This window comes from Cyprinus carpio, chromosome A17, assembly GCF_018340385.1.
Source record: "Cyprinus carpio isolate SPL01 chromosome A17, ASM1834038v1, whole genome shotgun sequence".
Taxonomy (NCBI): domain Eukaryota; kingdom Metazoa; phylum Chordata; class Actinopteri; order Cypriniformes; family Cyprinidae; genus Cyprinus; species Cyprinus carpio.
Window position 1 is genome coordinate 7,851,603 of NC_056588.1, and position 20,405 is coordinate 7,872,007.

Here is a 20,405-nt window from a genome sequence, read left to right on the forward strand (position 1 = left end):
TCACTATCCTATTTTTCTCTCACTCAGTACTACAGCATATATCATTGACAATAAAAGTCTGCTTTTCGTGATTTACTGTACTAAATTGGAATGTAAAGAAAGAGAGAGATTACAGGGGTAATTGGAAGAAATATGGTAAGGATAATGACACCAGGGTTGCCATTAAGTTGTCCACTTTGAAGAAGAGAGACGCATCGCAGAGGGCCACTGGCATTGCAGCTTACCGTTGGCCACTAATCAATGGATTTAATAGAAACTAGCCTTCCATACTGAGTAAGCCAACAATGGCGGGCGAACCCTGGGGGATGTGAACCCTCAAAAGTGTTTCAGCTGGGTCCCCAATTAACCAACGGACGCTAGATCATTGTGTCTGTTATTAATTGGATTACAATTAGCCAGACTTAACCCTTATTAATGGGGCTCCCGTATAGATGACGAAGCAGTCCCCTATAAACCCCTGCCACAGTGGGGCCCAACTGCAGTCTCAGGGTACAGCAGGAACCTGGAGGATGACAATGACAAATCATCACTAAATTACAATAACTTCACACCATCCCATGCAAGGTGCAAAGAGAGGGAGAGGGAGGAGGAAAGAGAGAGCATGACTATATAAATCATGACATTCATCCACAAAAGGAGCATATAAGGTGGAAGTGCTTAAAAAAGGGAAAACCTGGCATTTAAAGAGAAAAAAAAGAAAGAAAGAAAGAAAAGGCATTATAAATAAAACCAGACCATTACTTGTGCATATTTGTGAACTAAAATTGGCAAGGTCAGTATTTGAAACTAAAATTGTGAAGGTTGGGTGAATCTAAAAAAAAATTATAATAATAAAATAAAATATAAAATCTTAAGACTATTACATAAAAATAAGATTGTAAAATAATGTTTAAAACAAGGAATATATGCTTGACTTTCTTTAAATTAAACAATTTATTTTGATATTGTGGTGAAATAAGATTCTGTAAGAATCACATTTGTACATCCCAACACAATATTCTTTATATATTCAATTAATAAACCAAAATTTTGATAGAATTTAATTGTTTGCTTCTTACCAACACGATCATAACAAGTGTGTATGTAAGGCTTTCTAAATGTGTGCATGTTACTAAGGGGACAGTAACCAGGGCACGCGCAGGAGCACCATGGGAGAAGGGGAACATTATTACTGTGTATTCGGCTCAAAGCCACCACAGGAGGCCACCGTACCACATGCAGTCAGACTTATCATCAAAAGTGTTCGAAATGGCTCATTCATTACATTTGGTGATGGGGTTAGTCGATCACACAAAGCAATTTCTGCTTCTCATTCGGACAGTATTCCTTTATGTTTCTTTTTCACAATGTCCTTACAAATTCCAGATAGCAAATGGACGGCAATGAGACATGTGACATTTGAATGGCTTTGTAGTTTAACTTGCTCACTCTCGACCCATATGCGACAGGAAAAACCTGTGATATTGAATCTTTTCGCTGACACTGCTTACATCCCCAAAGCTAACCACCTCTGACCTCCGGCCTCTTCCCCCCTGCCCTCGGTATGTATAAATGGTTTATGCCTTCACCTTTAGCAGCGCACCGTATGTATAACTGCTCTTTTGCTTCTACTTTTTGTCCTCCCAGCAAAGAACCAGTAATGTTAAGAACGTCCAATTTGAATGGCACCTCTATTGTATCAGCGGAGACAGGGACAGCGGTCCTTTGGACTTGAACTTCAACTTAACCTCTTTGCCTGGATCGGATATCAAAACACAGTGCCATCTGGCCCAAGTTCTGCCCCCAGTGTGGGCTCAGGAGCGCAAGGTTAATATCATACGGTTAGGGAGCGGAATAGAGACTGCAATTATCTTCAATTCCAGGACAGAAAATCCTATTATTTCATCCTAGGTCTGACAGATGGAGCGGCAGACACATCCTCTCCCATTCCTGAGCAAACCAATCTGGTGGCTGGAGCCACAGCAACAGAGCAAGAACACAATGGTGGGAGAGGGCAGAGGGTCAGCAAGGTTGGCCCTTTTTTGTGTCGAGGAGGAGTGGTGCTTCATGAAACCTGAGCTAGAAGCTTCTTCTCCTCCCCACAAGCCGGACACCACAATAGAACCCACAGGGCTGTTTGAAGCCCTCAAGCATTAGCTGCTGTTGGGAGCTGGAGAAGCTGATGACGTTATATTATGGGAACCACTCTCTTGGAGGGCTCTCGCAACCTGACAGTTCATCATCATCATCCTAATTCTGCAAAAAAAAAAAAAAAAAAAAAGGGGGGGGGGGGGGGGGGGGGGGTTGGTGGGGGGGGGGGGGGGGGGGGGGGGGGGGGGGGGGGGGGGGGGGGGGGGGGTGGTTGGGGTTGGTCACAAAACACACATTACACATTTTTATTTCTCGAAAACATAGAAATCCAAGACACAAATATGCAAAATATTATACATTTATTTTATACTCAATCTAAGCAAATTACAGTAAAAAAAAAAAAACAAAAAGAAAAAAAAAAACACACACACATAAAAAACAAATACTATATATATATATATATATATATAATGACAATTATATTCATAAATATATTTGCATTATATATGTATGTAAAATTAAAGATGATATATTAAATATAAATATTATATTTGCATTATATGCATATACATATAAATATTTAGCAGCACAACTGTTGCCAACATTGATTATTCTAATAATAAATCAGCATATTAGAAGGATCATGTGGCACTTTATACAGGAGTAATGACTGATGGAAATTATACATATAAATATTTAGCAGCACAACTGTTGAGGATATGAAAATAGAAACCATTATTTTATATTGTATAATATTTTGCAAGATTATGTATATATTAGTATATATATATATATATATATAGGTGTGTGTGTGTGTGTAATTACAGTAAATATACAATTATATTGTTAATTTTAACATTACATTATAATAACATGGCCATATCCTTTTGAAATAAGAAAAAAACTGATATTGCTTTTTCTTACCTACACCATGATAGAAGGCCGTTCTCTCATCTCAAGGGCTGAAAATGGCATTTCTAACAAGTAAGGGGCCGCAAAAGTCATCAAAGCTTGTTAAAGGTAGTTCATAAAATACAGTGACAAATCCAGCCACAAACTGACCACAACAGTGGTGTTCGATTGCCTCAAAATAGGCACGCCATGTTCCATAGGCCACATGCAAGACATTGCCCTGGGCATCCCATAGGCCCTGTGCTAAAGGAAAGATCTCAGCTCCCTGCTGAACCATTGCCTACAGTTACTGTAGCAAAACTGATGGTCCAGGACAAAACTACCAAGATGGACATATTAATTACACTTGGGCAACCTAACCCATCACTGATCTCCACCGAAGCATTGACAATATCATAGCAAACATTTCCATCAGCACAGCCATCTATCAAGAAAGATAATTGACTCCCTGTTAATAAAATTATGTTCAGCGTCCCATAAATTGCTTAAATAAATACGTTTTGCTTCCTTAAACGACACACCCAGCGTGAAGACCATTAGACAGTGGGACCTAATCGAAGACCCGTAGCTCGTGAGCAAGCATCCAGGCGTATTTTTTAAGCAGTGTGACTTGGATATCACAGAGAGACAACAATCACAGACTAACGGGATGGAACGCAAGTTTGAACATCCTCTTTAGGACCCCTTCAGAGTTCATTAGAACATCAACCAGCACTTCATTAGAAGTGGGCATGAGATACATGTCCATGTCACATTAATTAAGACTCCTGCCTCTTCTATTTTCTCACCATTGTCACCAGCAGTTATTGGGTCTGTGCTTGGCACTCATCACTTGTCTGAGACATGGAGAGGTTGAGGGAGTCATCTGAGAGAGTCCTGATGAATGGCACGGACAGTTCTGAGTAAGAGAGCTCGCCTCACGCTGATGAGCATGTCTTTTTGATGACCACTAAACCCACTCAACGCTGCTGCCAAGGGTAAATCGAATTAAAGATTGGAATTTGGCCTGCAGACTTGGATGTGGCACTTTCGTTTTGGACAAGTCTTTTGCCTGGAGGATCAACGGCTTACGAGACACAGCTTTTTTTTAACATACAAACAGTGAAAGCACACAGTACACTTGCAGAATCCAGCCCATAATGTGAAAAAGAAACAGAAAAATCAGTTCATTTATTTATTTTTAGAGTTTCTCCCGTTTCCCCCAAAACAGAAATTAAGCTTGTATCTACATTTTATCATGTGTAGTATCACCTTTGAAAATTGCAGGTAGTGGAGTGTTTAACATTCTCTTGTCAAGAATACCCCTGCAGGGACAATAAATGCCTGTCCAGTTTTGCTCACAGCGGCAGCGGCAGATTAGAAACAGCAGGAGGACGGTGTAGTGTGAATACAATACCGATAAGAACGCGCGTCTTAGTCCCATTGCTATGCCTTTCCTTCGGTGAATGTGAGAACCTGCTGTTTTCTTATATTTATACACAACTAGAATCGCAAATGTACCATAACTGCATTGAAAGAGCACTTTCTCTCTCTGCCATGTAAAATCAGTATATTTCTTTTTCCATGTGTGGGTATTTTGGGGCACATGGTGACGGGAATAAATAAAAACACAATAACAGTGAAATTTATTTCATCTAAAGGAATTGAGAATGATAGAGAAGAAAAAATAGAGCTGGTGTTGATAAATCAGAAAAAAAAAACGAATCTATTCTTTTACACCCCAAAACACAAATGAAGATACTAGCTGGACAATTTTATCAGATGCCCTAAAAGAAAAGAACTGTCTGCAACCAAGAAAAAAGTAAGAAGTCTGCAATTATAATTAGCTTGGAACAATCATTGATGACCTTTAATTTTTCCTTTCTATCAGTTGCCTGCCAACCACCCCTTCCCTTTATTAAGATACTAACATGTGGCTCTGAGTGTTGAATTATTGTAAGACTTTATGTTGAAATATAAAATAAGCATAACTGTAGTTTCTATTCAAACATGCAGCCATAAGTTACCAAAATCACTTGGCACTGGGAACCAATCCAGGTGAATTTACATGCTTGTGAAAACAGTTCTTTCGGAAAAAGTAAAATTATGAAGCAGTTTAAATATATATATATATTTATTTGTATATGTGTATATATATATGTGAATTTACATGCTTATATATATATATATATATATTTTACATGCTTGTGAAAACAGTTCTTTCGGAAAAAGTAAAATTATGAAGCAGTTCAATATATATATATATATATTTTTATGTTTTCCAAAGAAATCTCACTAATGTTGCATTTATTTGGTCAAAAATTAAGGAAAAAAACATTAATATTGTAAAATATTATAAGTTTAACTTTTTTATTTTGATATTTTTTTGCATTGGTGTTCAAGAAACATTTCTTGTTATTATAAATGTTGAAAAAACTTGTGCTGCTTAATTTGTATAAACCGTGATAATTTTTTTTCAAGATCCTTTGATGAAAAGTTCAAAAGAACAGCAATTATTTGAAAAAGAACTTTTGTAACAATATAAATGTCTCTGCTGTCACTTTTAATCAATTTAACACATTCTTGGAGAATAAAAGTATAAAATAAATAAATAAAATACTGACCCCAAACATTTAAAGCAATCATTATTTACATCTTTTTTTACCATAATAAATGGTATAAAGAAATTGGAGAACCATCTTGCCATTCACTTATCCACAGTTTCAGCTAACCAATAAATGCCAAAAGTTTCAACTCAAGAGCACTAACTATTAGTAACAACCCCCTTCCAAAATGTTGAGGTAAGCAGAGAGCCAGTGAAACGTCTGTGAGGAGAAATTATTTTCCAGCATGCAGCCCTCCAGTAAACCCCAACAGCCCAAGACAAACTCTGAGAAACTAAGAGAGTGGATATAAACACAGGTCAATCAATGGCCACAGTCAGGCCCATCAAAGCAGCATGTCCTCCGGAGAGGTACAGGTGGTAATGTTGTGTTTAAGGTTTGCCTACCCCTACCCACCCCCCCCCCCCCCCAGCTGTGCAATCATTATGTACTACTGCCCCCTACTGCGGAGCAATGGCTGTGCGCCCTGAAGGTCAGTGCTGAGGAAGGGGAAGAAAGCACACAGGGGTGCACTTTAGTCCTCACTGTTGGAACAATCGATGCCAGCATCAGCTCAGGGCTCACGTGGCTCCGCTCTGAAAACAAACATTAGGAGAAACATCTTCCTCTTTTACTGTTCTTGCTGGGCCAACAGAGTCTAACTAGAGTTAACAAGGCAAGCAAGACTGTTGCAAGGAAACCAGAGAGAGTGAAAGGTGGGAGATTGGTCTCAGAGGAGCTATGAAATGGGCAAATTGAGTATAAAAGCACAAACTATGGTTTTTGTGTACATGAGGGAGGATCGCTACATCTGACCTAGAGCAGAAGATAATGGACAACTGCAATCAGCTTAACGAAATCTCAAACTTGGGGTTTTTGGGAACTGCACTAATTTAGACTGTGTTTAATTTGCAATGGTTTGACAACCCAAGTGCATCAATTTTCTGCCCCTTACTTGGGTTTTAATGGTTTGGCTTTACTGACAGGTCACATCAAATTTCAGAGATCACACTGAAGCGCTGATTAATCAAATTCAAGAATTCAGATACATCTGAGGCGGAAATTCGAATAATCCCGATATTGGTTTCTTATGCCTATTGCTCAGTTGCATGCCAAAAAAAACAAACAAAAAAACAAAAACCATTGTACAATGTGACTGGTGCAGTCCAGTTCAAAACAAATGACTCGGAGCATAAAAGTTCAAAATAAATGACCAGAATCAGTCTGAAACACTGAATATTTACAGCTCTCTTCTGATGCGGTATAATTTACAACATGAAGCTTGAACATTGATTTATTAATTTGTAAGCAAAACAGACACTCTAATTGAAATATAAATCAGAAAGTGAATAAGATTAGAATCAAAACAAGAGCCTGTGAAACAAAATTGAATCAGCAGATCTGTTCTGACACCCTGTATTGATTCTTTCTTAGATTATGTGGCAGCAACTATGTTGCTCTCAATTTATTTTTTTTTATTTTTTTATAAATACAAAACTGAGTTTGTTTTTATCTATTACAAGTGCATTTTCCCAAACTCTTGGAAAACATAACTCTGCTAGTCACAACCCTGTATACATATCTATTATTCATGTATTCTAACCTGTCCTCATCAAATTATTCCTGTCCCCTCAATGTCATATCAATTTTACCGCGATTACAAAGCAAACAATTCAAGATGACATTTGGACCTAAAAATATGCCTGCGAATGCTGTCGGTTTGTTATCAAAACCAGCGATAAAGTTACAATGCATAACAAGTGGTGCAGCCACAACTAACTTTTAATGATAGCTCTTTGAAGCCATTTCCTAGCGGAGAACAGGAAGCTAAGAAAGACTCAAGCAAGAGTGACACAGAAACTAGGACCCAAGTGCTAGTCTTTTGTCTCCACCTGATCAAATGGCAGCCAGGAGGAAAGGCGCAGAACCCCCTTTCTCCAAACGCACGTACCCTGCTCAGTGGCGTCTGCCACACGTTCGCCTGCCTCAATGCAGGTATCAAAGACCAGCTCGCCTCTCCCACAGACGTCGGAGTGCCAGCCGCAAGGCAGCTTTCATAGCACAACAACAAGGGGAAAATGTGGTGGGGGAAGAGTCGGGACTCTGAGCTCCTTCAGGGATTTCCTTATCGGGGGCAAAGCAATCCCCCCTGGACCTCATCCGCATAGGCTTGATTATTCAAGGCATTACAAAAGGAATGAAAATAACTCACAACTCAAAGCCACTTTTTTTTTTTTTACCCTTATTTATTATCATTTCACTGCAAGGGAGTGTGCCCAACATCCTGCTAAAGTTTAATAAAATGCAACCACAGAGAACAAATACAGACCAGACAATTTAAAAGACACAAAAAGGAAATAACTTGAACTAGAGTGCGAAGAGGATTAAGAGTTCTTCTTAGTCCTTCCCCGGCTTTTCTTCACTGCTGGCTCAGAAGCAGCCTGGGCTTCTTTCTTCGCTGGACGCTTTGCAGGACTTGCCGTCTTTTTAGCCCCATTCACTTCTAAACAGGTTACACATCCAGTTTAAAACGTTTACCACGCCAAAGTAACTGATATTGATGATAACGGGTAAGGTCCAGAAACATGACTTACCCTTCTTCTGTGGAGCTCGCCTCTTCTTTGCAGGGGCGCCTTTGGTTTCATCAGCAGACTGGCCTTTTTCTTCCGCTTTCTTCCGCTTCGGAGCCTTCCAGTCAAAAATAAAGACACAAATAAGGGGATGGAAAAGATGGAAGAGCAGTGGTCAATTCACTTGCCTAGAGCAACCTTGGAGGAAGTTCAAATCAAATATTAAGAAGGGCCCTTTTGCTCTGTATACACATGGAAACTATTATGTGCGCCTTGAGCGTTGTGAACGCTTGAGAAAACGTAATTACAATTTAGCTATCCAGTAAATCTGGCAAGAATAAATAAAATAATTTTAACGTCAAATGCAATACATGTACACTACCGTTCAAACATTCGAGGGGATTATTTATTTATTTATTTGTTTTTAAGAAATAATACTTCCATTTAGCAAGGATGGATTTAAATTGATCAAAAATGACAGTGAAGACATTTACAAAAAATGTTGTTCTTCTGAAATTTCTATTTATCAAACAAATACTTGTTTTAAACACTGATGTTTCTTGAGCACTAAGTCAGCATATTAGAATTTTTGGCTGCGGAAATTCAGCTTATTTTAAATTATATTCAAATAAAAACATTTTAAATTGTATTTTAATACAATTGTACTGTACACTATATATACACAACATAATCAGTACTTTTGAACGGCAGTGTATTTTGACACTGGAAATGACCAGTACTGGGAAGGAAACTGATTTCAGTGTTGGGATTTTTCTTAGAATTCCAAACAATGAAAACTGCTATGAGTTAATCTATTTTCATAAATAAAAAAATCCTTGCTTTTTTCTCCTCAAATGAAAATTCTAGCATAGAAGCTCAAGTCCTCAATTCAAGGAAATCGTACTAACCGAACCAGGGGTTATGAAGAAGATGCACTTAACGACAGCAATCAAAATTCTCCCTTTTCTTCACTCAGACTGCATAATGAATGCTCGCCCCTCTCTCGGACTTGAACTATCATCCTTACAAGCCCCCCCACACCCCCTCACATCTCCCTTCCATTTTGCCAATTGCTGCCTCATGATTACCATCCAGACCCTGCTGAGTTGAACAGATTGGCTCGATAATTACATACAATAACGGCAGTGGGCAGGTAACCCTCAGCTGGCATGGGCCAGCTCCCTGGTGGCACCTTCCATATGCAAACTGCATTGTGGGAAGCGAGGAGAGTCCGTCCCCTCCCTTGTCGTAAGTACGGCTTGCTGATTGCCGGCCTTCGCCGACTCCAAGGTTACCGTGTCAGCAAATTTGTGATACATTAGCAGAGAATAAACACAGGCACTCAGGACCTGTCTGTGGGAGGAAGAGGAGGGGCCACTGGGATAAACACCCGGACGCTGGAGAGAACCTGAGATGCAGACGGCTTTGTTGCCAAGAGCTCTTTGTGCCGGACACCATGAATGAAGCCACAGTCTTATCGTTTTCACAAAGTATATGCCATCAAGGGCATCTTTGTGGGCTCGGATGGTTTGTTTTACACAAAATACACCAATAAGAAACACGATGGCTGCAGAATGCACTTCTAAAGATCATTTCAATTGAAATCCAGACAAAACAATTCAGTGATTAATAACTCTTTCCCCAAGTATTCAGAAATGCGGCACATTGAGGGTGCTTACTGCAATCTAGGATAAGAAACTAAGGTCAAATGACATTCTAGCATTTGAAAAGCAGAGAAAAATACTAAACACAAATATCTAAGAAAATTCATAAAAATATTAACATCAAGACACTTTGAGGTAAAAAGAGGGCGTCTGTGTGTCGATTGCAAGAAAGAATCCAAATAAGCTCAAGAAACATTTGTTAAAAGCATCACACGTTAATCGCATTTGAAAATCAATGCACTCAACAGCATTTCCTACTAACCCGAGCAATTAGTCTTGGATCGTGTGTGGCCATTTTCAAATATGAATCTGCTTTCAACAGGTAAACAAATTATGGGATGTTGAAATGGGCTCGTTTTTAAACCGCAGGCTTCAAAAAGGGACTGTCGCAGCATTTTCAATGCACCGTGAATGAGGGAGTGCAACAGAGGTCAGCTTTTTAATGTTCTACTGAAGGTGGCTCTTACCTTGATGGAGGGCGGGCCTGTGTCATTGGCTGACACGCCGAAGTCCAGCTTTCTGTCGTCGGTCGCCCCTATGGTCTTCAGGCCTTGCAGCAAAATACCTCGCAATTTTGCGTAATTTGGCTTGTCTGTGTATTCGAGAGCCTTGACCTCTTGCATGAACTTCTTCATTTCCTCTAGAAATTGAAAATGACATTAAGTACAACAATATAATCTTAATGCAGATGGATTTATTTTTCTGACTTTGCAATACATAAGCGCACTGTTAAAGACACTTCTGGGTCAATAAACAAACAAAGAGCATTTATGTGTGTGATTAAGCAAAAGTTACTTGGACCTCTGTCTCAAAGTTAATCACAAACGAACACGCAGAAGTCCAATGTTAATAAGGTGCACATGCATGATTGTGCGTTTAGCATTGTGCAAGAAAGACAGAACAGTCCCTGTAGGGCAGTGTCTCCACAGCAGACTCTCATACTTTAACCTTCAGGCTAAGTTTAGAGGAGAGGGGTTGACATTTGTCACTTTGTTCTTTATACTTCTCCACTCACAAACTGTTGTTTACTGTCGGCTGCTAAAATAGTCACACCAAACAGAATTAGTAGTGATGGCCGTGCTAACAGTGCCGCCTCCCATCACCTCGGTGTTGTGATGCGGCGTGTACGCACAAGACAACAGCCCGAGGAGGGATCTCGTCGTCTGCCGCGCGGCTGTCACAGGGTTTAAGAACTGCCATCACATCAGCGGCTGAGCAAAGGGAGCCAATGACATCTTTGATTTTTAAACGACACAAAGAAAGAACACCCTAAAGTTCTGCAAAAGTGCAGACTGACACACACTGACTGCAAAACTAGGCAACACTGAGGTCGAGAACGGAGAATGGTGAAAAACAAGTTTGTTTTAAAACTTCAGCTTTTATGTTTTGTGGTCGAGATGGGTAGCTGATAGAATGCAATGTTTATTATGTGCATATACCATAGACTGTATAAAAACATGGATGTAGTGTCCGTGACATCACCCGTAGTTTTCTGAAGAGTGTTTTTGAAGCTCAATGTGGGCGGAGCGGGCCGTCGCCATCTTGGCAGCGTGTCACTCCTGGACATAGAAAATGGGCAAAAAGGCGGGAGCTGGTTGCTGAAGCCACGCCCACCTAGCTCGACGGCAGTGTAAGCAGCGGCAATCCACCTGTCACTGAAGTGGCCACGCCCTTAATTATGCAAAAGTTTAAGGCTTAAAGGTGCCATGTGTAAAAATTGAGGTAAAAATATCCAAAAAATGACCTAAACGCATCAAAAGAATGAGAAGAAATAAGGGCGATGATGTCATTAAAAAAAATGTCAAGTTATAGTGCTGCAGAGATATCAACCTTAATTAGCATTAGCATTACTAGCCACGGCCCGACAGGTGTCGTAATACCAGTCTCGGCCATGGGAGGCGGTATGCGGGGCAACATAACCACCAGCCAACCTGCAATACACGAATAACTCGCACGGCTTGTGGGCGTACTGGAACCTGATGTCAATCGTGTGGAAGGTACAGCCCACTACTTCATTTCAGTTCAGGGAAGAGAGCGGAAGGATGGCTGAAGCCCTTGGCAAGAGACACCTACCCCCACCACCCGCTACAGGGAAATAACCGCGCTCGGAATCACAAATCAAATCCGATAAGAAAAGGAGCCGAAACAGAGTAAACATCGGCACTGCTTTCCATCGCTGGAGACAACTGATGGACTTGAAAGAAATGAGGTTCGACTCCGAACTTGCAACATTTCTTTTGGATTGGTAAGTAAGATGCTGTTAGTATTTCGCTAGAAGTTTGTTTTATATGTTTGCGTCTTTTTTTTGGGGAAGTTATAACATAGAAATGTATCGAAGGCTGTTCTAATGTTAGCGATGGCTAACCGTAGCTGCGTTTGATAATTAGCTAGCTATAACTTACCCACAGATCCGATCCGGTTTTCACCTGTTTATCTACCAAAGCCCGTCTCTACCAAGCTGATGCTAAAATGTAACATTACCTAAGAAGCTTGAAATGTCTTCGATGATAATGAACCCGAGAGAGAGAGAGAGAGAGAGAGAGGCAAGCTGATGCTAAAATGTAACACGCGCACTCACTCACTATATTCAGAGCGATCAAGTTTTTGAAAGCGTGTGAAAAGAGTCAATTGCGTGTGTCTCACGGTGAATGCTTGAGAGTTGGCAGCTCTGGTTATGTTGGTTGGCGCTAGCTTGGTCAACATCAGCTGTCTGATGTTGACCAATGATGTTGACAGAATGCTGTCTGTCAATTAATTTAATTCAAATAATGTGTATATACAAACTCAAATGTAATATGAACAAAACGAATATGAACATATTCACTGGTATAAGGTGAAGGGGGAGTAGCTTGAAGATGTCATGTTTCAAAATCACTTGACATCACCCAACGTTCCTCTGGAGGCAAAACGTCCTTTAGGCTTCGGCTATGGCTCTAGGGTTGTTGTGAAGGTAGGGGCGGAGCATAGAGACTATGCCGTTTCTTGTTTGTTACTCTAGAGTAGACCAATTCACTTTATTGAGGCATACTGCCCCCATCTGGTATGGAATGTGGAGTATGACTTGATTTTTTTGCCAAACATTACACATGGCTCCTTTAATCTAATTTAAATGGATGAGTTCTAAAAAAATTCACCCCCTCACAGTTGTCATGAAGGGCAAAATTAGCTATATAGACCAAAATCTTTTTTTGTACCAAGATGTAAACGTTTTTTTTCTGCTGTAAAGTTGGGCATTTTAACATCTATGGGAATCTATGGGACTGACTCCCTTTTGGAGCCAGCCTCTAGCGGACAGTCGATGAATTGCAGTTTTAGTCACTTCCTTGTGGGCTTCACGAGAGAGAGCGGGAGGTTGCAGCTCGGCATACACACACGTGGTCAAAAAATGTAGCATTCCAAATGAGATTCAAAATCAAAATGTAATAATTTTCTATTTAAAATCTTAAAGAAACATCACAATGTAAAATGAATATGAAATATTTCATATTTTGACTACTTCTAGGTAAATCTGTGACACTGATTATGTAAGCACAAAAAATAAAACCGCAACGACTCTAAGGCTACACTGAACTCTTTTTCTTCAATATTTCCTACAATATTTAACTGATACTAAAGACTATAGTATTAATATGTATTAATAGGTGCATTTATAACATTTCCTCAAATTAATGAAGCAGCAGATAAAGAGCCACTTTTATGAGGCACCACACTGGACACTTTTTTTTATAATTGCTAAACATTTCACAACAAATATTTGTAAACAGAAAATATGTATATTTATAAAAAGATGAAAGCGGTTATGCTCCAGTTTAAAGAAAGTGTGAGAAGTTGCTGGAAATTAGCACAGAGCTGATAGATTAGCTCTAATTAAGACTCAATCACAGGGCCACATTCATTATAAATAGAAAAGCCCCTTGCGCTCTTGTTTGCACATCAGAGCTCGAAAGTGCATCACTCCAATTACTGCTTGGCATACAAACAAAAAGTAATACTGCAGAATTCACAGGTGCTTCTGCAGTTACAACAGGGTTACAAAAATTATTATGCTTTAATCCCATTAGTTGTAAGAAATGTCCTATGATTTAAGACTATTAACCTACCATATTACAGACAATAAAATTGATATTTTACAACCAAAGTGCATTCAGTTTTTTAAATATATGAAAGCTTCTCCAGTGAACTTAAAGATTGCTCAGTTTTTCTCACCTGGTAAATTTTCTGAAGGGAAACAGCTTTTCAACAACTCATCGATATTGTCTCTACACCTGAGGAGAATATTCAAAAAAGGATTTTAAAAAAATCCAAATTTTAAATTGTATCTGTATAAAGAAATTTGCTGTAAGGAAATTAATGGAAAAAAAATAATTCGGTTTACTGCAAAGAGGCATATTAGTTATTCATTATCCCAATATTCATTATCCCATGGCAAAAAAAAAATAAAAATAGATTATAGGTCAACTAGATAGATTACATCTTAGTACAGAAATAAGTAAAACCTAAATGCAACAAATGAGGTTAAAGACAATCACCTGAGTTTGGAGTCTCTGACATACAGTGGGTCCTGAAGTTTGTCCTCCCAGGGTAGACGGCCACAAAGCCACTGGATCATGCAGTAGCCCATGATTTCCAGGTCTCCTCTTCTTGAAGGGGCTGAAATGCAATATACACCCACACCGAGAGGAACTCTTTAAAAAACATTCATATCAGAGGCTATTTTAAAAGGGAAGCCCACTTTTGTAGTATTTGATGCAAAGTACCATTACATCAACATTTAAAAATATAATTTCTCTATCACAATGTGATCTTTTACATAATTTACATAACACTTCAATGGCTGCTCAAAAGCATGCTACCTGATCTTCCAGGGGTTACAAAAAATCTATTTTCAGGCCATATGGATTCGCCTAGGCCTAAAGTGTGAACATTAAGAGTGACCAATAGAACTGATTGTTACAATCTCTTACCGACTCCTTTGTGTGCATCAATACTAGTGAACTCAATGGTCCCGTCATGACACCTCTTTGGGTCTTCTTTGTACTCCTTTGGCACTCCTTCAGGAGAATATCTGTAGGCCAATCCATAATCCACTAAATATACCTGGGTTTAAAAAAAAAAAAAAAAAAAAAAAAAACAAGTCAAAATCAAATGCTCATAGTTCAACAAAATGTAAATCACTGCTAAATCAATTACAGACAGACAAAAAAAAAAAAAAAAAAAAAAAAAAAGAAGAAAAAAAAATAAAGACACTGGGAAATTTTATATTATTTTGAGATATAACACAAAGTCTACCTTGACTTGAAGATTACTACAAATAAATGACATTTGAAGCTGCAAACACAGACTGATTGCTAATTAGCAGTATGTGTCACTTATAAAAGAGAACTGACAATTAGCACTTTGTTTTCAAAGCAACAGGAAGCAGTTAACAGAGTTCCAAAGATACAAAAAAGTTGCACAAATTGCAGGTGTACCTATTACATCCCCAAAAAGTGCAAAATTATTTGATGTGTCCAGGTATATGCCAATCTGCAACAGTAAAAATTAACAGCTCACCTACAGTGACAAACATCACAAACTTTTAACTAAAAAGTTTTTAACTAAACTTTATGTCATGTGGTTTTCAAAGCTGGGGCTGCTGATTAGAAACTGCCAGCATCAAAACTCAGCGCACAAAAATATTATCAAGAATACAAAACTACCCTCCCCACAGTCTTAAAATACAAAACATACTTCATTTTTTGAACAGAAACATATCCATCCAAGTGGTTACTGAATGAAAATCTGACTTGTTAAACTGCATGTTATAATTACTTTTGGTTGTTCATTTAGTAACCACTTGGATAGACTTGTGAGTTCACTCTGAAAGATGTTCCAGACTGATTCAACTGCTAATTTATGAGTTAAAATATTTTTTTAATAATTGGTTAAAAGAACCAGTTCATAGGAGTCATTCACATTCAGCTCAGATTTCAGTGTTCTGAAGTCAAAGGATGAGTCTAGCCATTTAAAAAAAAAAAAAAAAACAATAACACCAAATCCTAATCACACACAAACATTTCAAATAGTTTCTATACCACTGTTATTTTAAATATTAAAGGGGTCATTGGCTTTCCATTTTCTTAATGAAAAGTCTGTAACATGGTTTGATTAAAATTTCTCAAGGGTAGTGTAAAATACACCCTTTTTATCCTGTCAAAAACAGCTCTTTTCAGAGCAAGCCATTTTGTGGCTTTTCCTTTAAATGCAAATGAGCTCTGCTGACCCCGCCCCTCTCTTCCAGCTGCTCTCTGACAGACTGTTTACTTTAGCCGCATTCATCATGAAACTTGCTAATTAGCACATTATTAGGAAAGGTGATTTGCAAAGATTCATTAAAAAACCTTGTACTCACTTCTTCTGGAGGTGAAGCTGGATCACAAATGATTTGTGCGAACATAAACGCATTTAGGTAGATCGGGGGCGCATTCCCTTCAAAAAACAAATAGCAGACTTACGACAGCTCACTTAGGGTGGGTCTAAGGTAAGATGCCAGTCCAGTCTGTGCTGAAATGCTAGTGTCAATCAAACTATTGTGGGAGGGGCCTGTCTGTGTAATGTCAGACAGACAGGCATCTGAGATCGGCTTGATTTGAGAAAGGGGAAATGATTTAAAGAGATTAAAAAAAACACTGGGTGGACTTTTATCATTATAGGGTGGTTGTGTACACACACTGCCAACACATTTCAGTTCAAACAACTTGTAAAAGTGCATGTAGCATCTGATGACCCCTTTAAAATATTAAGCATTTCTATAATTTAGTCTACAACCAGTGCATTTTACACACACACTTATAAAACACAGGCATGCATGTATTCAGAAGCAAAAAGAACACCCTAGCAATTTCAAAAAAAGGATGCTCAGAGTCACCAAGCAAGCAGCGACTAATCCCAAGAGGCCGAGTTTTAAATTGTGACTTTAAAAATAACAGCTTAATAATACACCACAGATACATTATTAATCTTCAAATTAAATATTTGCCCCTGCCCAGCCCCCAAACCTTATTTGCTAGAGACAGCTTCAATACTGTCTCTAATCTCTCCAGTTTATGAACCGCATTAAAGGCTTAAATTGTTTTGCTTTTTTTCTCCACCCAAATCTCATTAACAGATGGAAAAAAAATAAGACAAGTAGTTTCTCACATTGCAAATCACTGCACTCCGATTAAAAGAAGTGGGAGCTCTGTATAGTCCTGCGGTCTACACACACTGCCCTCTACGGCTGTACAGTTAGAGCCATACAACCATGGCAACAGAGATCTGTTAAACACGTGGAAAGATTGAAACAAACCTGATTGGGGTTGGTGTAGGACAGAAGGAGGTTGGAGGCTTTGATGTCTGCATGCACATATTCATGGTCATGGATGTACTCCAGAATGTCAAGCTAGAGAGATGAAAGATATGTTAGAATATGAGATTTTTAATACTACAGGAATATGGAATATAAGATTTTCTCCCACTGCTTGCAATGCCACAACAGTCAATGGAAAAATTCTGTGCATGTTTAAAAGGTTTTCATTAAAATAAATAAATTTGGCATAAATTGCTACTTTAGACGGAGATACTTTTAGAAGAAACCTACAAGTCTGAGACCCAGCTGAAGAACCAGTTTCCTTGGAAATTTCTTTCCATTTTCCTCAAACTTCTTCTGTAGGTCCACTCCAAATCGATCCATGACCATAAATCTGTACCTGTCATGAACATTTAGGTAAAATCATCATACTTTAGCCTTGTTGCATGTTCAAAAGATCAAAGACAATTGTAAAAAAAAAAAAAAAAAAAACATTTCTACACATTTTATTAATAATAATAAAAAAAAGATGTTGTGTTATTTGTCTTGAAAAACTTTGATTATTTTTCCCACCTCTTACCACCTTTCTCATGAAAACCAGAGCCCCAATATTTTGGAACTCCCAAATAGTCAATTTTCCTTGAATTCATCCAAGCCCCAACTGAAAAACATAGAACATTCTGTCACAACATAAGAACTATTCCAATTCAAACTGAAATCATGAAACACTACAGTGTTCTAAATCAGTTCTAAAATTACTATAAGATTATCCCAGTAACCATTAAATGCAATCAAATAATCAATTCATAAATGAAGAGGGTAAATTATTCAAAACTTTTATTCTTTAAACTCGTTGGTGCTCAAAGTAATATAAGAGTATTCCTCGGGGACCAAACTGCAAGTGTGCCGCAAGGTAATCTGCTGGTGGGACAAATATTTACCAACATTACAATATTCCAATGAATAAAACATGAGCATCCCTTAGTAATATAGCAGTTAATTGTCAAGGGAGACTGACATTTGGATTGTTATTAAATAAAGCGCAATGCTGTGGCCTTGGGGCAGACATAAGAGCCACCAAAGACAGAGAGTTGTGGTTTGTCTGTCTCCATAAGGCCCTCAATGGTGAGCTCAGAACTTTCTTTAATTAAAAGAGTTGCTCTTCGACTTTTTTCACTCATGCATATGTGTTTGCAGTCGCAAGGACATACTTAGACTGGGTTTGGCAGCTCGCATGTAGAACTTCAGTTCAGAAAAGAGAGGGCCGTTGTCACTGGGCTCCTGCAAAGCACAGTAAAAAAAAGAATCACCAAAAATAACTGACATTTAAAAAAAAATATATAAAAACGTGAACCCACATGCATTTAAAAAAAACCCAGCAGAGGGAAAGTACACATCCATTATCGCACTTCCATGCAGTGTCCTTTTTACCAAAGCACTAAATTATTCTATTTAGTTTGCTTGTAAAATGTAAACACTTGTTTACACGCCCTTGCAAAAGTCACACTCATTTACCCAAATTACAATCAATCAGGATATAATCATTTAAAAGTTTTATTGCTTTGTTTACTTAAAATAAAACAATAATAAAAGTGATGGTTGTTATCGTTTTCAATTCAAATAATTCAAAAAAATAAGTTACTTAATTTTTTTATCATTTGTTTATTGTTCTAGTTAAGGTCAAAGAAATGCCTTTCATTGATTGACATTACATTGCTGGCCACCCAAACATCACAAGCATTCAAAAAGTTCAAGGTCTAGACATATATCTGCTGGCAGCAACAAAAGTCCCTCACCACTTTAATGACATAAGATGCATCAGTGCCAACAGATCCTGAAGAGTCTTCATTTGCTAAAAGATATGACAAATTCATATTTGAGCAACTGATAAATAAAACAAAATAAAGCATTAGAACTTAATTTCCAACAGCTTTTCTGAATCCTACCCAGATACAGCAGGCCAAAACCTCCCTGACCCACAGCTGATCCAAGCTTCCATTTTTTCTTTGCATTATCCGTCAGAACTTCTCCAGGTGGGAATTCTTCAGCCAGTTTCCTCTTGGCTGGAGCTCTCGCTTTCTTCGCCCCATCTGCCTTGGACTTTGGTGGCATTTTACTGAATAATTTAAAGTACCAAACAAGAGAAACACAAGATCCATTACAACTGAAGCGGGGACCACTAGGGATAATGCTTTTATTTTGAATTATTTTGTAATTTTATACAACATCATCCATTACAAAAATATTAGCAATTTTGCTTATAGAGTAAAAATTTAACTGAAAATGTTCCTTAAATTGTCTATTTGTATCCATATTTACATTTAGAAATCATTTCTATGACTTTTGCAGCCCAGCAAATCAAATATTTGAAATGCTCAACCATGTACAGATTTTCTATGATCAGCAACCCATTCAGTTCCACATATTTAGTTACATTAGATTAGTCTTCAACAAATAGTGCAAAACCTTAAATAGCTTTTTATTATTATTATTATTATTATTATTATTATTATTTTTGGTTTGGGGGGAAAAAATCCAGGTGGACTGCAAATAATTCAAAAAGTTTAATGTGATTTTACAATACTCAACACCACCATAAAACCTGGACCTACATCAGATGTAGCCACTTCATAACATTACAGATATATATACTTTAGCTACACTGAACGTCAGTGTTTTTTTTTTTGATAGAGAACTACTAATAATTACACTACAAGTATAAACAAAAAAACTATAAAACTAGGGTGTGTCATACAAATGATTAAACTGTCATGTAGGTGAATGTTTGGGCTTTGATTCATTATTGTTGACATAAAACATGTAGATGTCTTGAAGACTTTCACCATCACAGATGTGTTAGTACTTAAACACTACAACTGATGACAAACTCAGTGATAACATTTGTGATATTGATACAGTTTCATGGATATGCAGTCCTGCAATGATGCTTTTTGTTTCACTTTTAAAACACAGATATTAAAAGCTGTGGTTTCAGTTTTTTTTATGTGACACAAGTTTCTAAGAGTGATAAAACATGTGGTTAATGTCACCCGTTATCAATGAGAGTAACATTGGGTTGTTTATATTGTATTTGGGGAGGAAACTGCAAAATGCGGCTAAACTATTTCAACTTGCTATGCTAGCACGGTTAGCTGCCTTATTACGGCGTTTTATCACAACAAAGCAGATGCTTTGTTTTTCATAATACGCTATTAAATACATTTGGGCATTATGCTTTATTAAAGCAGATCGAGGATATTATACTAACCTCTCCGCGGAT

General features: G+C 38.0%; 1 protein-coding gene across 1 annotated transcript in view; it reads right to left on the reverse strand.

Moving 5' to 3' along the window:
• Positions 1–7,775: 7,775 nt before the first annotated feature.
• Positions 7,776–20,405, reverse strand: part of LOC109106924 (VRK serine/threonine kinase 1) — a 12,739-nt gene continuing 109 nt past the window's right edge. The window contains exons 1-13 of the mRNA XM_042773824.1: positions 20,394–20,405; positions 19,072–19,241; positions 18,922–18,977; positions 18,337–18,406; positions 17,699–17,786; positions 17,417–17,525; positions 17,126–17,218; positions 14,763–14,895; positions 14,328–14,448; positions 14,005–14,063; positions 10,266–10,438; positions 8,159–8,252; positions 7,776–8,067 (exon numbers count right to left, since the gene is read on the reverse strand). The exon at positions 20,394–20,405 is cut by the window's right edge and continues 109 nt beyond it. Of these exons, the coding sequence (XP_042629758.1) occupies positions 7,949–8,067; positions 8,159–8,252; positions 10,266–10,438; positions 14,005–14,063; positions 14,328–14,448; positions 14,763–14,895; positions 17,126–17,218; positions 17,417–17,525; positions 17,699–17,786; positions 18,337–18,406; positions 18,922–18,977; positions 19,072–19,237 (1,281 nt within the window). The 5' untranslated portion in view covers positions 19,238–19,241; positions 20,394–20,405 and the 3' untranslated portion in view covers positions 7,776–7,948. The remainder of the gene's footprint in view (positions 8,068–8,158; positions 8,253–10,265; positions 10,439–14,004; positions 14,064–14,327; positions 14,449–14,762; positions 14,896–17,125; positions 17,219–17,416; positions 17,526–17,698; positions 17,787–18,336; positions 18,407–18,921; positions 18,978–19,071; positions 19,242–20,393) is intronic.